This window comes from Tachysurus vachellii, chromosome 15 (assembly GCF_030014155.1).
Source record: "Tachysurus vachellii isolate PV-2020 chromosome 15, HZAU_Pvac_v1, whole genome shotgun sequence".
Classification (NCBI taxonomy): Eukaryota; Metazoa; Chordata; class Actinopteri; order Siluriformes; family Bagridae; genus Tachysurus; species Tachysurus vachellii.
Genome location: NC_083474.1, coordinates 7,697,511 through 7,717,205, shown reverse-complemented (window position 1 = coordinate 7,717,205; position 19,695 = coordinate 7,697,511). Strand labels below are relative to the sequence as shown.

At 37.9% G+C, this 19,695-nt stretch overlaps 1 protein-coding gene across 4 annotated transcripts in view; it reads left to right on the top strand.

Moving 5' to 3' along the window:
* The window catches only part of sorl1 (sortilin-related receptor, L(DLR class) A repeats containing), a 68,830-nt gene that overhangs the window by 392 nt on the left and 48,743 nt on the right, over positions 1-19,695 (top strand). For all 4 annotated transcript variants that reach the window (XM_060887623.1, XM_060887621.1, XM_060887622.1 and 1 more), the window contains exons 2-3: positions 12,790-12,906; positions 16,696-16,824. In XM_060887623.1, coding sequence (XP_060743606.1) covers positions 12,790-12,906; positions 16,696-16,824 — 246 coding nt within the window. The remainder of the gene's footprint in view (positions 1-12,789; positions 12,907-16,695; positions 16,825-19,695) is intronic.

Sequence of the window (19,695 nt, the reverse complement as noted above, 5' to 3'; positions counted from 1 at the left end):
CTCCTGAAATCTCTTAACATGTCCGAAATGAGTTCACCTTTTCTCCAGAATAACAGCCTACAGTCTACTGGGACCTGTTTGTTTGTGTTCCTTCTCTGGCTTTCTGTCATAGACGTCTCAGATATCAGATATCACATCATATCATATATCATATCATATCATATCATATATGATAAGCATTTATTCTGAGAATCAGATTTGAATAATCTAATGCTGATTAGTTAAGGTGAAAGAAACAACACATTTCTCACCTGTATTTTTAGATAAATGTTTAAAAAAAAAAATCATGTAGCTTATGAAGGAAGCAAGAATAATTACAAATGAAATAAACATGAAAACTATTTTTTTCCTCTAAGTGTTATGAACTGGATGCAAATAGTGTGAAGTTAAGGTCAGACAGAGCTATTGCACCAAGAGGAGTTGTTTTGCACTCAGTGGTGTTCCAGTATCTTATTAAAGGGACGTGTGTGTGTGTGTGTGTGTGTGTGTGTGATCTCTCATTCTTTATTATTAACCTGTTGCTATTCTGTGTAAGAAAGTGAGCCGTATGTTTTTATGATGTTTTTGTCTTTATTGCTCACCTGTGTAGTTTTTAAGCATCGATATCGAGTCTGAAGTGAAAACCATTCAAGGAATTATTACCATGGTATAAATGAGATGAGCTCATAATAGGACTTTTTTACCACAATGAGATAGCAGATATGAGCGTTCAGGTTCAAAGCTTAGCTGTTGCTGTGTTTTCACCCTTGTTGAAGGTTTATAGTGTTAGAACCTGGAATTGAAATCGAGTCCATTGGATTATACTCGTGAACCTGTACAACAAAGGCACAGAAGTCATCAATGTTAAAAAAAAAGTAATTAACATGGTGTCATTACACAATTATTTAAGGGGATCAATACTTATAGAAGGTACTGTAAATTCGCAGCATAAGAGAAGCCTCACTTCTAGAGACGACTTCTTTTTATTTCTGTTGTTGTTATTATTATTTAAAAAAAAAAAACACAGTAACTACTTAAAATAATTCAGTAGCTGTAGTGAATCTAATAGAAATGTATGGAGTGTAACATTGAGGAATGCAAGTCTGGACCTACCACCTCATAAGGAGTTGAAGGGGTTAGTGGAAGATTGGTTTGGCTGAGAATGCACAGTCATTTGCTTTTAGAACACATCGTCCAAGCCATATAGGAAAGTCGGACTAAACTGCACGAGGGATGCTGTTGTAGCGAAGAGGCTCCCCAGCATTTTACACCTCGCATGCCGCATGATTGACCATAAAAACTCCCGCAGCCCACAAGTCACAACCAAGCAGCCATTAAATACACTTACAGACATTACACAGTAATTGGTATTGGTGATCTTAGGAAACAGACCTACGGTATGATGTGGAAAGCTTGAAAAGTTTCGGTACAATGAAAGCCTTTATTTCACTCTTGTTAAAGATATAACTTAACTAGCACTTTATAAGGAACAGCTTATTATTGTAAACCTAATAATTCATACAATTATTTAATCAGCTAATCATGTGGCAACATTTCAGTGCATAAAATCATTCAAATACATGTCAACAGAACAGATAATATTCATGCAAAGCATGATTGTTGGTACGAGACAGGCTGGTTTTAGTATTCCAGAACTTGCTGATCTCCTAGGATTTTCACAGAAAAGTCTCTAGTGTTTTCCTCAGAATGGTTTGTAAAACAAACAAAAAACATGAAATGACTGATGTTGATAAGAGAGGTTAGAGGAATAATGTCTAGATTGGTTCAGGCCAACAGGAAGGATATAGTAATTTATATAATTACTCTTTACAACTGTCGTGAGCAGAAAAGCATCTCATAATACAAATCAAGTTTCACTCCTGTCAGCTAAGAACAAGAATTATTTGCATAGACCTATTAAAACTGGACAGTTGAAGATTAGAAAGAAAATTCCTGGTCTTTTTTTCCCAGTCCTCAGCTGTCCACTGTGGGTGAGTCTGTGCCCAGTGCAACCTCAGAATCTTGTTCTTGGCTGACAGAAGTGGAACCTGATGTGCTCTTTTGCTGTTGTACCTCATCCACTTCCAGGATTGATGTTTTGTGTGTTTTGAGACGCTTTTTCCGCTCACCGCAGTTGTAAAGGTGATATAAGCAACTGTATTCTTATGTTGGTGTGAACCTATGAATCTCTGGCGGTTCTCATCAACAAGCTTTATTCACCCACGTGATTTTTTTTTTTCTTTTTTCTTTTTTTGCACCATTCTAAGTAAGCGCTAAAGAATGTTGTGTATCCCAATCCTTGGATATCAACAGTTTCTGAAATACTCAAACCAGCCATGGCACCACCAGCCATGCTGATTAAATTCACATGATCTGAAGTTCTTAATCTGTATTTGCATCATTGTACACATCATGCTGCTGCCACATGATTAGCTGAATAAATATTTGCATAAAAGTGTAGGTGTTCCTAATAAAGTGCTGAGTGAGTGTATATATAATATAAAGCATATAGCTGTTTTAAAGAACATAACCGGCACCTTCTAGCGTAACGACTGTGCCATACAGCACAGCCCTAGTGAATCTAGGTCAGCTGAGAAGGATGATGTACCTCTTAAAATATTTAACTTGATAATGACTTAAATGAATGATGAAACCAGTCAAACCAGTTACACTGTTTACCATTCTGGCTCTTAAAATTCTTTCAGTATTGTCTTCTGCTTCGATGATCACGAGACCGAGACTGCATAGCCCATAAAAAAACATCCACTCTTAAAAAATAACAAAGGGAATAAATAGATGTGGTGGGTGAAAGACTCTCAAAATAGTGGACTGCAATGGAACAATTTTAGCTGGTACCAGTCTGTATAAATATAAAGCAGAAATCCACTCTGAATGACTTGAACGTCCCACTGTGCAGATTTAATTTATGAATAAACTCAACATTTCTGGTTTGGATTTCTTTCATTAAGTGTATTTTCATTTTGGTTAACATTGTGGTGCCAATGAGGAAAAAGACAACAATACAGCAGTGCTTTAGTCCATTAGGCTTTTCAGCTGTCTCACCTCCTGGGCCTGTGTTCATAAAGAATCAAGCAATAATCTCAGAGAGCTAGGAATTTTAGCTTAAATATGATTCAAGACGCAACTCTGAGAAAGGAAAATACAGCAACTTTTATCTTAGAGAGGAAGCGGGTTACCCGTTACAAGGTATAACGTATTCTTTCGAAGCCTGTGATTGGTTGTGCAATAAAATAAAAAAGAGCACTTTTAAAAAAATATGCTTTATTATAAGCCTTCACGTTGAGATATTTGAGACTAAATCGTGTAGGGATTACGTTTGTGTGCGTTCATATTAGAGTTGCGCTAACATCTGTATGTTACACATGTAATAAATGTAATGTAAATGTAAACATCTGTGACACAGCGCAGTAATGTCATAGAGACAAATTATATAATGTCTTCATTTCAGAATTTTTCGTAGAATTTCGTCTCTAGGAGCAACTCTGTGTACCAAGAATTTTCATGAACATGGGCCCAGATATGTAAACTCTGCTCTAACAGATTAGCATTGTATTCTGGAGCGTTGAGTGTGTCATTTGCCGTGTGTACTACTTCTATATTCTAGTTTTCATAAATAGGACACTGAATTGAGCAAGAACATAAAAGGAAGAAGAAGCTGCTACTCTTTTGACCTTCGGTGCTATAACTGCAAAACATAGTCAGTGCAAAACACAGATGCTAACTTCTCTCAGGAAGAGTGAAAATACAGCACCAACCAACAGATCACCACAGAAATCGCTAAACATGTTTAATCATCGCTATGCGTCACACACATATCAATGTAAACATGTTTAATGTGTTTCAGGCCGGATTTTTTTTCTTTAACAAGCGCCTGACTGGAGGAGGTACTTTTGAAAAGCTGTTTTTAAAACTTGTGGGAGAGATCAGTGTGGTTAGTGTGGGGGTTGGTAGAAGAGTACTATGTATATTATATCTGTGTATGTATGTTTGCTAATTGGACTAATGATTAGTATAGCCAAATGTATTGAGGTATGGGTGTGAGAGAGAGAGAGAGAGAGAGAGAGAGAGATAAAGAGAGAGAGAAATAGAAATAAAGAGAGAGAGAGAGAGAGAGAGAGAGAGAGAGAGAGAGAGAGAGAGAGAGAGAGAAATAAAGAGAGAAATAGAAATAGAGAGAGAGAGAGAGAGAGAGAGAGAGAAATAAAGAGAGAGAGAAATAGAAATAAAGAGAGAGAGAGAGAGAGAGAGAGAGAGAGAGAGAGAAAAATAGAAATAAAGAGAGAGAGAGATAGAAATAAAGAGAGAGAGAAATAGAAATAGAGAGAGAGAGAGAGAGAGAGAGAGAAATAAAGAGAGAGAGAAATAGAAATAAAGAGAGAGAGAGAGAGAGAGAGAGAGAGAGAGAGAGAGAGAAAAATAGAAATAAAGAGAGAGAGAGATAGAAATAAAGAGAGAGAGAGAGAGAGATAGAAATAGAGAGAGAGAGAAATAGAAATAAAGAGAGAGAGAGAAATAGAAATAGAGAGAGAGAAATAGAGAAATAGAAATAGAGAGAGATAGAAATAGAGAGAGAGAGAAATAGAAATAGAGAGAGAGAGAGAGAGAGAGAGAAATAGAAATAAAGAGAGAGAGAGAAATAGAAATAAAGAGAGAGAGAGAAATAAAGAGAGAGAGAGATAGAAATAAAGAGAGAGAGAAATAGAGAAATAGAAATAGAGAGAGAGAGAAATAGAGAAATAGAAATAGAGAGAGAGAGAGAGAAATTGAAATAAAGAGAGAGAGCGAGAAATAGAGAAATAGAAATAGAGAGCGAGAAATAGAAATAGAAATAAAAAGAGAGAGAGAGAGAGAAATAGAAATAAAGAGAGAGAGAGAGAGAGAGAGAGAGAGAGAGAAATAGAGAGAGAGAGAAATAGACTGAGAGAGAGACTGTGAGTGTGTGTGTGAGAGGACTGAATTTAACAACAAGCAACTCACACCTGTGTGTCTTCCAGTATTTAGTAGAACAGGAAGAACAGTTTTAACAACAGCAAACAAATACACAAACCAGCTGACAGCCTTGCACAGGAAATCCTTTATAAAGTGCTCTCAGAGGTCTGTGTGGAGCTCTTATTAGTTGTTATTATAAAAGATCTTCAGGATGTTTTTCATTTCTATTTCTAGTTTATTGAATTATTTGATTTCTTTGATCTGACATGTCTTGGACACCATAACGTACTGATTGTGAAAATGTTGTCTCTACCATCCCATGTACATACAGAACATATACGCAGCTATTTTAAATCAGACTAATAGAATTTATCCTGACAGACGTGATACAGTACGCATCTGATTTAACAAACAAATTTATGTTCAGCCCTCTGCATGACCTCTGTGCTATTCAGTACCAGTAACATTCTGCTCCGTCTTGTGGTTTCATTTCTTCAATGTTTTGGTTTTGAGAAGAATCTCTTCCCGGTAGCTGATGATTGCTTTGACACGTTTCTAAGCATAAACGGCAGCTAGGAGCGAGCGATTCACATCCCTTTATGTTTCATTCGAGTGTTTTCTGAACGGAACCATGATCAGGATTTTGTGCTGATTCACCTGACAAATAACTGTTTCCTTAAAAATGGGTAAAAAAAATTCTTGAAAGAAATGATTAGGCTAAATAAGAAAAAAAGGAACCTTTTTAATTCACGTATGCTAGACCGGTTTCATAAATCTCCCAATACAATTAATGTAATTGCATGTCTGTTCTTCCTCATTTGTTTTCTTTAAACCTTTTAGCCCTGGAAGTCCTTCAACATATATGAAGATTCCTCTAGAAAAAGCTTAGCTTATAATTTCCATGCGTCTCCTTTTAGATTTGGTATTGATTTTGGCTGAAGGATAGATTCACAGCTAGTGTCATGAATACTAATGAGACGGCTTTTTTTTTTTTTTAAACAACAAAACGAGAGGTTTGGGATGCAAACCACTCAACAATGAAGAATAAGGACCAGTCTTGTTTTTTGGAAACGTTGTGTTTTTTCATTCATAAGACTTTCCCTTCAATGCTGTTTGTATACTAAAGTGCTTGAAAAATACAGGGAGGGATAAGGATCTTAACCGCAAGTAGGAGATGTGTTTGCCTCTTTATATATGATCTAGACGGGAACTCTATACGCGTTTACGGTTTTGTGCTTACCTTAATGTTTTTGCCTGGAAGGATGAGCGCATGTGGATGAAAGCCCATGATGAAAGCATGATAATCTAAAGTGGGCGGGAGGTGAAGAGACTTTATTGAATTGTTAGTGCAAACTCGATGTGTGCGAGAGAAACCCGTCTGAACAGTAATGCTGGCTTTACATCAGACCTACTGGGTTTCCCTTCAAGCGTGTCACAAGAAAGAAAGCTGTGAGTCATCACTCGAGCAAAATCGCCTCCAGTCTCACAGGTCTGAAGCACAGGACATTCATACCTGGCTATGAGAGCACTGAGAAAAGACACTGCTTGATGTAATAATAATAAAATAAAATTAAACGACTCCCCAGTGTCCAAGAAGTTGAATATTCACCAGTACTACTGGTAAAACCTATTAAATCTGCATTTCTTATTTATTATTATTATTAGTTTTTTATATTGTTTTTTTTGCATTGCTTGGTTGATTGCATGCAAATCGAACTGCTGGCCACGGTATCAGTGCTGCAGAGATGATGTCATTCCATTGGCTTAATGCTTGCAGCAGTGGCTGTAGCAGTACTCATTTTGTCCCCCCGACACACACACACACACGCGAACACACACGCACATTCTGTCCGTAATATATAACAGCATGAAAGATTGTAAACATCCGCATATTTCCTTTTTTTTTTCTTTCAGCAGTTGTAATATCAGATGTTGCAAAGGTCACATAGCTGTTTTTTTTTTTTTACTTGCATAGTACCATATTTGCGTAAAAAAAAAGACCTCAGCAGACTGTCCATAAGAATAATAGCCCCTTTCTGTCATATCCCAGGATTATATTGTCATAAGGAAATGATTGCAACACTGCAAACTTTTATAATATTTGTCTTGCGCATTATAACCTCGAGCCGTAGAGTGCATTGGCTGAAGCCAACAAGCAGCTTTTTACTCCTGAATGTCAGTGGGCCATGGCGAAGGAAGAAAGCGGTGATTTACGCATCTTAGAGCACAAGTACCCTTATTCAGCAGAAAGAATGTTCCAGCTTCTAGATGGCGGGACAAGGCGGTAGTGAAAGCCAACTGGTGTTCAATTATGGTAATTAAAGCCCTGGTATGAATGGTGTGAATAGCTGAGTAGTGGTGAGCCTTGGAAAAGCTTTGCATTTGCTCAGAGAGAAAGAGTTCCTAATAAATTATTAAAATGCACTTTGATAGACGGTATTTGATAAAGCAATAACGGAGGTTTGTTTTATTTCTCTCTTGAGTTACACGGATGCATTTACAGTTACAACATTTGGTTAAAAATCCGTATCCAGAGTTCTTTGTAGTCTCTATTCAAAACAAAATAAAGGAAAACAAGAATTCTCACACTAGTACAAAAGAATAGCATCTAAAGCTTAAGCACATTTTGGAGGAGTTTGTACAGCTTGTAAGTACAGCAACCAAAATATGTTTAGTGCTCCTATAAGCTTGCTTTCATATACAATATGCAGCATTTTCTCAGTTTGATTATATGACAGTGTATCGAGACATTGACATACAAAAAATGTGTGTGTGCATGGTGGAAATCAGCATTCTGTTAATTATGCATATAGAGTTTGAACACCAGAACTTCCAAGCTGTGCATCCTGTAGAGTTCAAATATGTAGAGAACATGTGCTGGTCACATGATTGTGTTCTTTTGTGCACCGTTACCTGAAATCATCTGCTGAGGTAAACTGACGTAACCGGTTGAAGTGACGAGCATTATAGGAAATACTCTTCCTCTCTCGTTCGATCATTTTCCTTAGGTTAGAGACTTAAAGGTTTGTTCAATAAAATTGTAGAAAAAATTATCTAAAAAGTTGCAGTAAATTTTGTTATTTTTTGTTATTATTTATTTTTTTTTTTTATGATTTTAAACATTGAATAAACATGTTTTGTCATTTTTTGTTTTTTAGTTTTTATACAGACAAAAATGACAGGAATTAATAAAAAGACTCTCTTCAGTCATGAAATTTAAAAACATAATGAGATTTTTGTTCATAATATTTGTTGAATTGAATTAAATCATGTAGCGGCTATTGTGAATTCGAATCGAATCAAATTGAATCGCATCCTGACCAGAGTGACTCGTTAAAACCCTGTAACATTAGATTACAAAAAAAGGATTGTTTACTTTTTTCCAACATGATATTTCTGACCCGTGAATGAAGTATTATGAGAATGTTTTTGCTGCAGTTTGGTTAGATTAATGTATATTTGGAATACAAATCAGTAGCAAATAATGCAAAAGTATGAATTTTATTTCCCTTTTTTAAAACTTGATAAACAGACTAATAAGCTTGAATGTGTTTGGTGAAGAGGCTTTGGGTTTTAGTCTGCAGACAGCCAGTGATTGAGCTGTTCATAGAGAGGTGGAAATCTGAGTGCCAGTTCAGAGAAACGTCGCATGACTTCCTTGTATCTTGATGGATGGTGAGTCAAGTCGAGCTGTGCTAGAGGCGCTAATGCAGTATAGATGTATGCCATGGTAGACGTGTATACAGTGCCTTGCAAAAGTATTTATACCCGCTGAACTTTTCCGCATTTTGACATGTTACAACCACAAAGAAAAATGTATTTTATTGGCATTTTATGAAATAGACCGAAAGAAAGTGGCACATAATTGTGAAGTGGAATGAAGATTATAAATGAAGATTATAAATTCTCAAATCCAATTGAGAATCTGTGGCGAGACTTGAAAATCGCTGTTCACAGACGCTCGCCATCCAATCTGACTGAGCTTGAGCTATTTTGCAAGGAAGAATGTGCAAAGGTTTCACTCTCTAAATGTGCAAAGCTGGTAGAGACATACCTCAAAAGACTTGCAGCTGTAATTGGAGCGAAAGGTGATTCTACAAAGTTCTCAGTGGGGCTAAATACAAATGCACACCACACCTTTCAGATATTTATTTGCAAAAAAAATTTGGACACCATTTCTCATTTTCCTTCCACTTCACAATTATGTGCCACTTTGTGTTGGTCTATCACATAAAATCCTAATAAAATACATTTTTGTTTGTGGTTGTAACGTGTCAAAATGTGAAAAAGTTCAGTGGGTATGAATACTTTTGCAAGGCACTGTAAATATTAAGGATATGAATCTACAATTAAAAATTTCATTTCTGTATACCAAGCTTCACAACTGTTCTTTCTCAGTAAGTTGTTCAGATCTACAGTTTTGTTTAGGCATTGCATTTAAAGCTGTGGGGATTTGTTATAGGCTCATGTGACTCTTTGACCTCAAATTTGGACTTAAACCCAATTAAACCCCCAGTTTTTATACAATATTTGAATGAAAACCAGATATGTAATGACATTTTTTGGCTTTGATATTAAAACCTAGTATGTTTTTTTTTTTTTTTGAAGAATTTGCATTTGAAATAGAATACAGGGAAATAAGCTTGTGCTCCAAAAGGGGAAATGCAGCTGATTTGTTATATTTCACTTTAATGGAGCATCAGAAGAGCTATCATCTGAAAAGCCCATACCCCGTCAGGGTCCTGAATTAAAGATGAGAAAGGCTTCGCAGCTCAGAATTCAAAATTGAAATGCTGACACATTTCTCTCTCTCTTTCTCTCTCTCACGCTCTCAGCCACTTGGGTTTTGTTGTGCCTGCTTGTGTCTATTTTGTCTAGGCTGAGGCTTGTTTGTGCTGTGTGAAATCTTCACGTGTAAAGTTGGTTGGCTGAGAGGAGGGAATTGGGTCTAATATATCAGATACACACCTGCATTGCAGCAACAGGAGCAGTCGCAGCAGGTGTTGAGGAGAACAGCTGGGAGAGGCTATTTTTCCCATTTAGCATTTATAATAGTGCGCTTAGGTTACGTTTACTTATACTGAACAGGCGAGGAGGGCCAGATGAAAAAGAGAGTTTTGGGTTGATTTTAGCTGTAAGAGTTTTGTAGAAAATGAAACAAAGACAAACACTGGAATGATTTGTTTACCTGCTTCCCGGAATCTACAGTGGCTAGTTCATATAGTCGCTAAATTTAACTTTATCATTTCATTGTCTTTGGCCAGGTTTGACAAAAAAATTACCACAGACATGCAAATATCTTAGTGATGATTTGTTGATGGAGGAAAAAATATGTGTTGGGAACATTATAGCTTATTTCTTGCTAACAGATAATGCTTAATTAGCAAATCTGGTTGACTAGCTTGCAATCGCTGTTTCTAATTTTAACAGAGATGCCTACAAACACACAATGCTGAGAGGGTACACAACATTATGATTTGTGAGCTACCATCGATCAGTTAGATTCGGATATTTTGCTCAGATCTGATTTTTTTGTTTGGCTGTTCACATTACCTTTTAAAATGTGGCCTATATCAGATACCAGTGTGAACTGTTTGCTGTTTCGAACTGACCCGCACGTTACGAAACGAACATTAACAATGACGTCACACGCAGCACGCCGTTGCGCTAAAGTTGGCGAGGTTATGGAGGAAGTAAGCATTTTCGCTTTTCTTTCTTAAACGTTTGTGTAATGGCAGCACAGAGATGCAGTGTTTTGAAAATTTTCGGATGTCGAGAGCAACTTTTGATTATTTGATCCATTTTGTAGGCGTAGTCACATTTGTGTGCGTACTCGCCAGCGCATAATTGTGACGAATGTCGATGTAGATTGACGTAAAAGTCACATCAAATCCGCCTTGGTTGTTCACACTGCGGCCACATTGGAAAAAATCAGATTTGGGTCTGATTCAGGACCACATATGGAAGTGGTCTAATCTGATTTGAAAAAATCAGATCTGGGCTAGATTTGAGTGTTCACACTACTCCTGAAGAAGTCTGACCTGCTCACTTGACCCCAAAAAAATTTGGATTTTGATTTGGGCCACTTTTACCTGCAGTGTGAACGTGGCCTTATTAACATAGACCAATAGTCCAAAGCTACCCTACAGAGTCAGCAGTACTGAATAATACAAGAATCTAGATCCAACTGAGTTAAGCAGAGTCAAGAATTCAAACATCAGACTTAAAGCATCCTGGTCTGTGGTGACTGGACTGTTTCATCAATAAACATGATTGAAAGTTTCCCACTTTCACAGATAAAGGCATTTTGACAGACACGTTGGACAACCAACCTCAGACCTTTATACATCCTGTATGTTTGCTTTTCCTTTTGTAGACTGAATTGACTGAATTGTAGAGAGCCAGTCATTTTTCAGCTTTCAAGATTCTGAAGCTAATGGCCAGAAAAGCCTCGAAGAGATATCACACTCCAGGACTGAAGCTGAAGATAACGTTACATTATCACTAAATAATATAACACAATATATCACTAAAATTCATCCTAAATTAGTGTAATATCGGGGGGCACGGTGGCTTAGTGGTTAGCACGTTCGCCTAACACCTCCAGGGTTGGGGGTTCGATTCCCGCCTCCGCCTTGTGTGTGTGGAGTTTGCATGTTCTCCCCGTGCCTCGGGGGTTTCCTCCGGGTACTCCGGTTTTCTCCCCCGGTCCAAAGACATGCATGGTAGGTTGATTGGCATCTCTGGAAAATTGTCCATAGTGTGTGAGTGCGTGAGTGAATGTGTGTGCCCTGTGATGGGTTGGCACTCCGTCCAGGGTGTATCCTGCCTTGATGCCCGATGACGCCTGAGATAGGCACCGGCTCCCCGTGACCCGAGGTAGTTCAGATAAGCGGTAGAAGATGAGTGAGTGAGTTATTGTAATATCTTAATGAGAAATATTTGCTTATTTGCTGTTCAGCTTCATTGTCTTCACAAGAATTTTTTCCATCTTGGAAACAATCGACTCCCAGTTTTACTCATTTTATTAATTATGGTTCTGTAATGCTTCATCAGGGGCCTAGCACCAGTTTTCGGACCCATGGGTACAATTTTGAGAAACATTATCCATCACTTTGCTAATTAATCGGCTAGCTTCAAAACGTTAACATGCTGCACTGAATAAATCAAATCCTTTGTAGATTTGTAAGCTTGTAGTTATGTCATGTTTGGCTTGATGTTGTGACTTGTACTGTAAATCAAATGCAGCATTACAGCAGCTTTAAATGTAGTTAGCTAGCTAATGGCTTAAGTTACGCTCTTTTTTTATTGTATATTTTTAAACAGTCAATTTGAGTATGTGTATAACATGACCGAGGACTGTATGTACATAAATCAACCTCTTCTTTTTAGGCTTTTTTTAGTTGAACGTGTGAGACACAGGCTTCAATAGTGTTGTTTCTGCAACAGTGTATTATGTTCCTCAAATATTTTAGTAATAGCAGACAGAACTGACCTGTTTACCTTTAATATCCATGTCTGTTGAAATTACTGTATGATGTCAGTTCCTTTGTGGAAAAACCATTCACATGGTGCAATTTTGTATTATAGGCAGATCAATACATTTTTATTAAATGGACTGAAAATCTTAGGAAAAAAAACCTAATTTTTATGTATTTTTTTTTTTAGACATCGCACCATCCACTGGGTTTTCTCAGATCACTAGACATGTATTAAGTGGCCAAAGATCCATTACTGATCACAGCTGATTAAGTAAATAGTGTAGCTAATGAAATGTTCTCTATATACACAGTTTAATGTCTAGGATGTGTTTGACTTGATTTTTCATTTACCCAGTGATGGTTGTTTTTCTATTTACAGGCCAACTTGAATGACTCTCATAACCAGATGGTTGTGCACTGGGCCGGAGAGAAGAGTAACGTCATCGTAGCGTTGGCAAGAGACAGTGTTGGAGCCACCGACCCCAAGAGCAGCTCGGTGAGTGTGGGAATGTGTTCAAAACTGACATCAAGTGTCCTGACATTTCCTGTGAGTACTCTTCAGTGGAGTGACTCCCTCAGTCCTGCACTTCTACTACCCAGGTTATGACTTATTTACGTCAATAACGGCAATACAGTGGAGTGGTGAGAGAACTTGGGCTGCAGCTTTTCATATCAGATTGTAGAGGTCTCTCAGGTCAGTCGCTGTCCTGTAGAAACCACACTTTGTCTACACTACTTGGCATTTTTTTCTATGAAGTTGACAAAAAGCCAGGTTGTCTGGCATGGCTTGGAAGCCGTTTTAAACCCAGCAGGAGCCATTGTGACAGATGCTGCTGTTTAACAGTTTATTCATTACTTAAAAATGCAACGTTGCCAGTTATTTACAGTTTTAAAGGAGAAGGCACACAGAATTTGCACATTGGCATGAACACCTTTTGGATTGTGGATTGTGGGGATGTGGTAACCTAGTGGTTAAGGTGTTGGATCAATAGTTACCAATCAAAAGATTGTGAGTTCGAATTCCAGCTTCACCTAGCTGTCACTGCGGGGCTCCTGAGCAAGGCCCTTAACCCCTGATGAGATCAAATGTAAGTCTCTCTGTATAAGGGCATCTGCCAAAGGCCATAAATGTAACAGAAGTTATGTTGAATGTTAAATACATTGGACCTTGTTAATTCTTTTCTTAAGTCACATTGTGTGCAAATGTTTTTCATAGGCTGAGTGAACGAAAAGAAGAACGAAGGCAGATTTGCAGAAATTTTAGTATCACAAATTTTTTTGTTCTTGTGTGGACATTAATAATGACCATTCATTCATTCATTCATTCATTCATTCATTCATTCATTCATCTTCTACCGCTTATCCGAACTACCTCGGGTCACGGGGAGCCTGTGCCTATCTCAGGGGTCATCGGGCATCAAGGCAGGATACACCCTGGACGGAGTGCCAACCCATCGCAGGGCACACACACACACTCATTCACTCACGCAATCACACACTACGGACAATTTTCCAGAGATGCCAATCAACCTAACATGCATGTCTTTGGACCGGGGGAAGAAACCGGAGTACCCGGAGGAAACCCCCGAGGCACGGGGAGAACATGCAAACTCCACACACACAAGGCGGAGGCAATAATGACCAATTACCCATAAATATAAAGTGCATTTACATGTGGTGACACCCACAAGGCTTCATAAAAGGCAAGAGAGATTTTTACTTAAGCCAGAGTTCTGGTAAAAAAAAAAAAAAGGTTTAATTTGACCATGTATACAATTGTATACAATAAACAGAAGTAACTCATGCTAAAGTTGACTCATGACTTAAAGTTTTGTGAGTGTCCTTATACATAAATTTACTCAAACTACTACAGAGCTTTCGTAGGAAACGAATGTTTTCCTAAAATGATTTACTAATAATTTTTTCTCTATCCAGCTTGATAAACGAGGCTTGTTTAGCAAGCCGGGTTCCTTACTATGCTGGAGAAGCTCATTTCAAGCGCCATAATGTCCTCCTTTCTCATGAATTCCCAGGCTGTTCTTCTTCACCTGTTTGTCTGCAGACACTCTGAATTATTTTTGTGTAACAGGAAATCACACAGTGCTGCTGAGCTGCATATTCTCCTCATGAAAACATATTCTGCCTTTGTTAAAGTCTGTCTGAACAATCAGCAGAAAGTTTGCACCTCAGGACTACCACGTGCTGTGCTGCCGTTTTTTCCATCCTCACCACCTGAAGTGTTACAGTATGTTCTGTTTAAAGGCTAGAGGTTTACATAGCCTGTGACAGTTATATCGCAATGTTATCACGGTTTCATATCACCATGCCAATAATCTACCCTCAAGCTGGTGGTGAAAATGAGCAGAAGGAGTTATCTTTCGATCAGTGTCTTTGTGCACAACATTGTAAATATAACAAGAACAAAGATATCAGGTCTGCTGATCTTTATATATATATATATATATATATATATATATATATATATATATATATATATATATATATATATATTTATAGTAAGTAAACATTACCTACTTACTTTACATACCGGAGGGCATGATCAGTTCACACTGGATAAATGCCTGATAACTTTTTGTTGAAGGACTTGATGTTGCATTTATCACTTATGATCAGTAAGGGGAGGCACGGTGGCACGTGGTTAGCACTTATGCTTTGCATTCCGGGGTGGGGTTTCGATTCCTGTCTCTGCCGTGTGTGTGTGTGTGTGTGAAGTTTCACATTTCCTCTGGGTATTTTAGTTTCCTCCCCCCAAGTCCATCAGCACTGTAGGCTGATTAGCATCTAAGTCCCCTGGAATACACTCAAGGTCCCCTGTGACCCTCTGCAAGATGGGATGGATGGATGGATGGATGGATGGATTAATCATTAGTAGGTCCATGACCATAACACATCTATAAAGTAGATTATACATGTGCTGGGAACTTAGATAAGCCTAGATAAGAAGGCGTATTTCCTGGAGTATCTTTATACTGAAGAAAAATAGCAAACCCTCTTTTTCTGCAGTTACTGGTACCTGTAGAACCTGGAGATATTTCCAAAATTCCTAATGCATTGTTATTTAATAACAATTTTAGTACGTTATTGAAAGTAATTGCATTACTAAAACTATTCCAGTTTGATTAGAACTTCCAAGGAATATTATTAGTCTAAATTCCCAGGATTGATCACATGAAGGAGAGAGAAAAAAGAAGTCTAAGTTGAGGTTACTGCCCAACTAACCGTGAAACCAGAACCCTGTACCAGCTCCAGCGTTTACGGTTAGCCTGAATTGGTGTTGAATCAAGGCCTTGAGGCTGAGGTGAGGTTTTTATGTCCAATTCCCGGTACGCCATTGGTGTCATTTGAGCATAATCACTTTCCAGAAAGAATCTGATGGCACACGTACAAAAGCCTGGAGTTTAAAAGAGTGAACATTTTGACCAGGTTTTGTTTGTAAGCCTGAGCAAGAAAGTTGGGAAAGTTGCCAGTAGTTTCAGTTTACCAGAATATTTCTGTTGAGTTCTTGATTGAAGTTTGTATTTGTATTAACAGAATAAGATATTCTCTGATTTAAAACTAATGCTGAGGCAGGAAGGGAAATTTGAGAAACGTGTTTCGACTTGGTAATTGTCTTCACACAAAAGAAGGAGACGGAAAATGGGAACAAAATGCAGCATGAATATAAAGCTTGCTGTAATGAGAGCAGAGAAATCCTCGTGTTTAGCTTTCATGACATTAGAACTACCACATCACATATTGCTGTACAATAAAATAATCATTGTTACGTACAGGAAGAAACATTTCTTTTGTGCAGGTTGTTATTGTAAAAAAAAAAAAAAATAAAAAAAATTCTCTCAATACGCCCATATTTTTTGTTACGAGAAAATTAACTCGAGAGGTAAAAGTTATTGGAATGTGCTGTTGTAGAAAAATAATCATTTCTCTCCCTGAATTAGTCATATTTTGTTTATTTCTTATTGGCCAATTAGAAGACTCCTGCCATAGATGATGTACAGAGATTTTACAAAAAATGTCCCACTGATTGCATGCATTTAAAAAGGTGTTGTTATTTTAGGCTTATAGTGCAGCATCCAGGGTGTAAATTGTTGTGAATTTGATATTATAAAAATGTACAGATTTTTACACAGAATTTTGGTTGAATATAAGTTCGTAAGTTTTTACGTCTTATTAGTAGTCATGTTGATCGATAAAGCAGGATTTGTGTGTTAATACATCTAATGTTTTTTTGCTATAATTCATTGCTGTTTTAACACCTTTCTCACAGGTTTATTTGTCGTATGATTACGGAACCACCTTCATCCATATATCAGATAAGTTTGTCCTGCCTAGAGGGAAGGAGACCAGCCAGCAGGTGATCTCGCAGTTCTACCACAGCCCTGCTGATAACAGACGTGTGAGTATCTACTACTGCGTTCCCTCAAATCTCATGCATGGGCTTTAAAGCACTAAAGAGTGAGGTCGGTTAAGGTTGTTTTGATGTGCGGATGTGCTGCTGTGGCCTATCTTTTGTTTAGTGTGTGTGTGGAGAAGCTGGTTTTGGGCATGGGGGAAGTTCTCATGAGACTCAGTGCGACAGCATGACTAATAGGCCTTGCCTTGCCCGTAGCCGTCGCCCTTGGCACCCAACATAATTGCCAGCTTCAGGGAGGAGTTGACTGTTGCAGACACCTGGGAATTGAAGTGCTGCTCTTCTCAATGTTTCTGCAGTGCAGCTCCACAGGCCACAGAGTCCCAAACCAGACCGGGAACAGACTTTAAGTTAAGGCAGGAGGAAAGCTAATGATGGTGTGCAGTACTAGCGCTACAGCATTAGGACAGCTGTCCACTTTTGTCTTGACAAATTTCCCTAGATAATCAGAATAACACATGACTGTGAACCAAATGAGTAACCCAAGCTTGCAGTGTTGTTATTTATTTATTAAAAAAAATTGCCTCATTCAATTCTAAGATAAAAAAAAAAACAATATCCCTAAAGACAAAGACATGACTGTTCATGAATAGGTCTTTTTATAGCAGCTCGGGTTTACCTCCCTCTGAAAGTATGTGTTTTAAATCATCAGTGAGTAATGTGTTTTACTCCTTTTCTCTTCCTGGATCTTTTTGTTCTTTGTTTTTCTGACTCGGTTCATCCTCCAAAGCTCTTGTACTGGAGTGAAAGTTGTTCCGCTACTAACAGGATCGAGGGTCACAGATACAGAATGAGCCAGAGGGAGAATTACAGCCACATAATTACTTCTAAAGGACCAGTATCTCTTGTGTTTACATTAAGATTGTCTTATTTGTGGACTGAGCTTATTACGTTACATGTTATATGTTCTGTTCAAGTTCATGTTCTATACACGAACATACACCACATGACACGCAGTGAAATGCCTTTTTACAACTGTGTCTGTGTTATAAAGAAAAGACAAAAGTTGGATTTAAATGTAATATAAAATAAGATGGAATAAAATGGAATTAGCTGTACAAGGAAAAATAAATAAAAACAACAAAAAAGAAAAATATGGCATATGGATACAAAACAATGGCTGATATGGTGATATAAATGATTATATTAAATGACTGTAGTACTGGGTGATATGAATATACTAGTTATAACTTTAATATAATATTGAAATATTATACAGACACTCCACGAGTTACGGGTTATGGACAATAATTTAAATTTCGCGCGTCAGGCAATCGTAGCAGCGAATGCGATACATGTTTGGGTTCCCGCTTTGCTGCCTTGTGAGATGTCTCGCCTCAGAGTCAGTTGTCTCAGTGTTAAAGCATGCTTTATTTTCCTTCTCCAACTAAGTTAATGTAGCCATCAACAACCTAACGTTTTTCAAGTACGCAGACATCAGACAGAATCTTGGTACAGTATGATACGATATTTCAACGTATGTATGATAGGTAGCTTTAGCGGTTTTATTTTAGGGTTACAACCATTGTTATATACAAACTTTCTATTGGATAGAATTAGCCAGATAGCAAATTACAGTATACTACCCCATTCTGGTCACCATTCTTTAAGACTTCTGGCTTGGCTAGGTCATGGTTCGACTTGCGATAATTTCTCCTTACGACGGGGTCTTCGGAACACATCTCCTTTGTAACTCGGGGACTAGCTGTATTAAGAATTGCGAATAGTTCATTTGAGCATTTTTGGCTAACAACCTGAATTATATTTAATATTCCAATAGCTTGTAACTCTGTACATAATTTGTGTCAGTTTACACCTAATGACAATTTTAGTAAAAATGTCTTCTGTCTCCCTAATTTCAAGAACATCAAGCTCGGCGGCTATATCAAGTATCCATAATATTATTGTACACATTTAAATTATATTTAAATAGCTGGTTTCTAGAGGGAACGTGCAGAATTGTCTTCCTCTTAAGTTGCTCTCTGGCTTCGAACACTTTGAGAACTGCATTAGAGAATGAGATACCCTGACTGGTATTAGGCATTTAATTCAATTCAGTTCAATTTGTCTAGCACCTTTAACAATGGATGTTGTCACCCAGCAGCTTTACAGAAGTACATACACTCAGGATATAAATTATACCTTTTAAATTTAGCCACGAAGAACAAGCCAGAGGTGATGATGGCAAGCCATAAGACTGTAAAGCAAGCCCATTAAAATTGTAAATAATTCTCTTTAATAACTCTGTGTATTAAAAAGTTAAAGAAGTGCAATTTTTTAACCAGGAAATTCATTCTACTTGATCTGTGTTCACTGATTTACTATTCATGGCAATTGCAGTCTTAAAGCAATCTCTATGGTGGAACCATCCACAGAATTCATATATATTTCTGTGCTGTTCTTGCAGGGCCATAATTAGCAGCTGTAAAAGTTTAAGTTTTAACCTTTACGTATGACAAGTGTCCTGTAGGAGGGTCCTCAGGGTCCTTTGGTTTCCTCAGGGTCCTGTGGTTTCCTCTGGGTCCTTTGGTTTCCTCTGGGTCCTTTGGTTTCCTCTGGGTCTTCTGGTTTCCTCTGGGTCCTTTGGTTTCCTCTGGGTGCTCTGGTTTCCTCTGGGTCCTTTGGTTTCCTATGGGTCTTTTGGTATCCTCTGGGTTCTTTTGGTTTCCTCTGGGTCCTCTGGTTTCCTCTGGGTCCTCTGGTTTCCTTTGGGTCGTTTGGTTTCCGCTGACATCCCAAAAGTATGACAGCAGGTGCCCTAGCTACACCGAATTACCCCTAGTTGTAAAAGAGTGTATAAAATCTGATTTGTACTTGCTGTTAACTACACGTATGTGTACATGGATGCAAGATGGC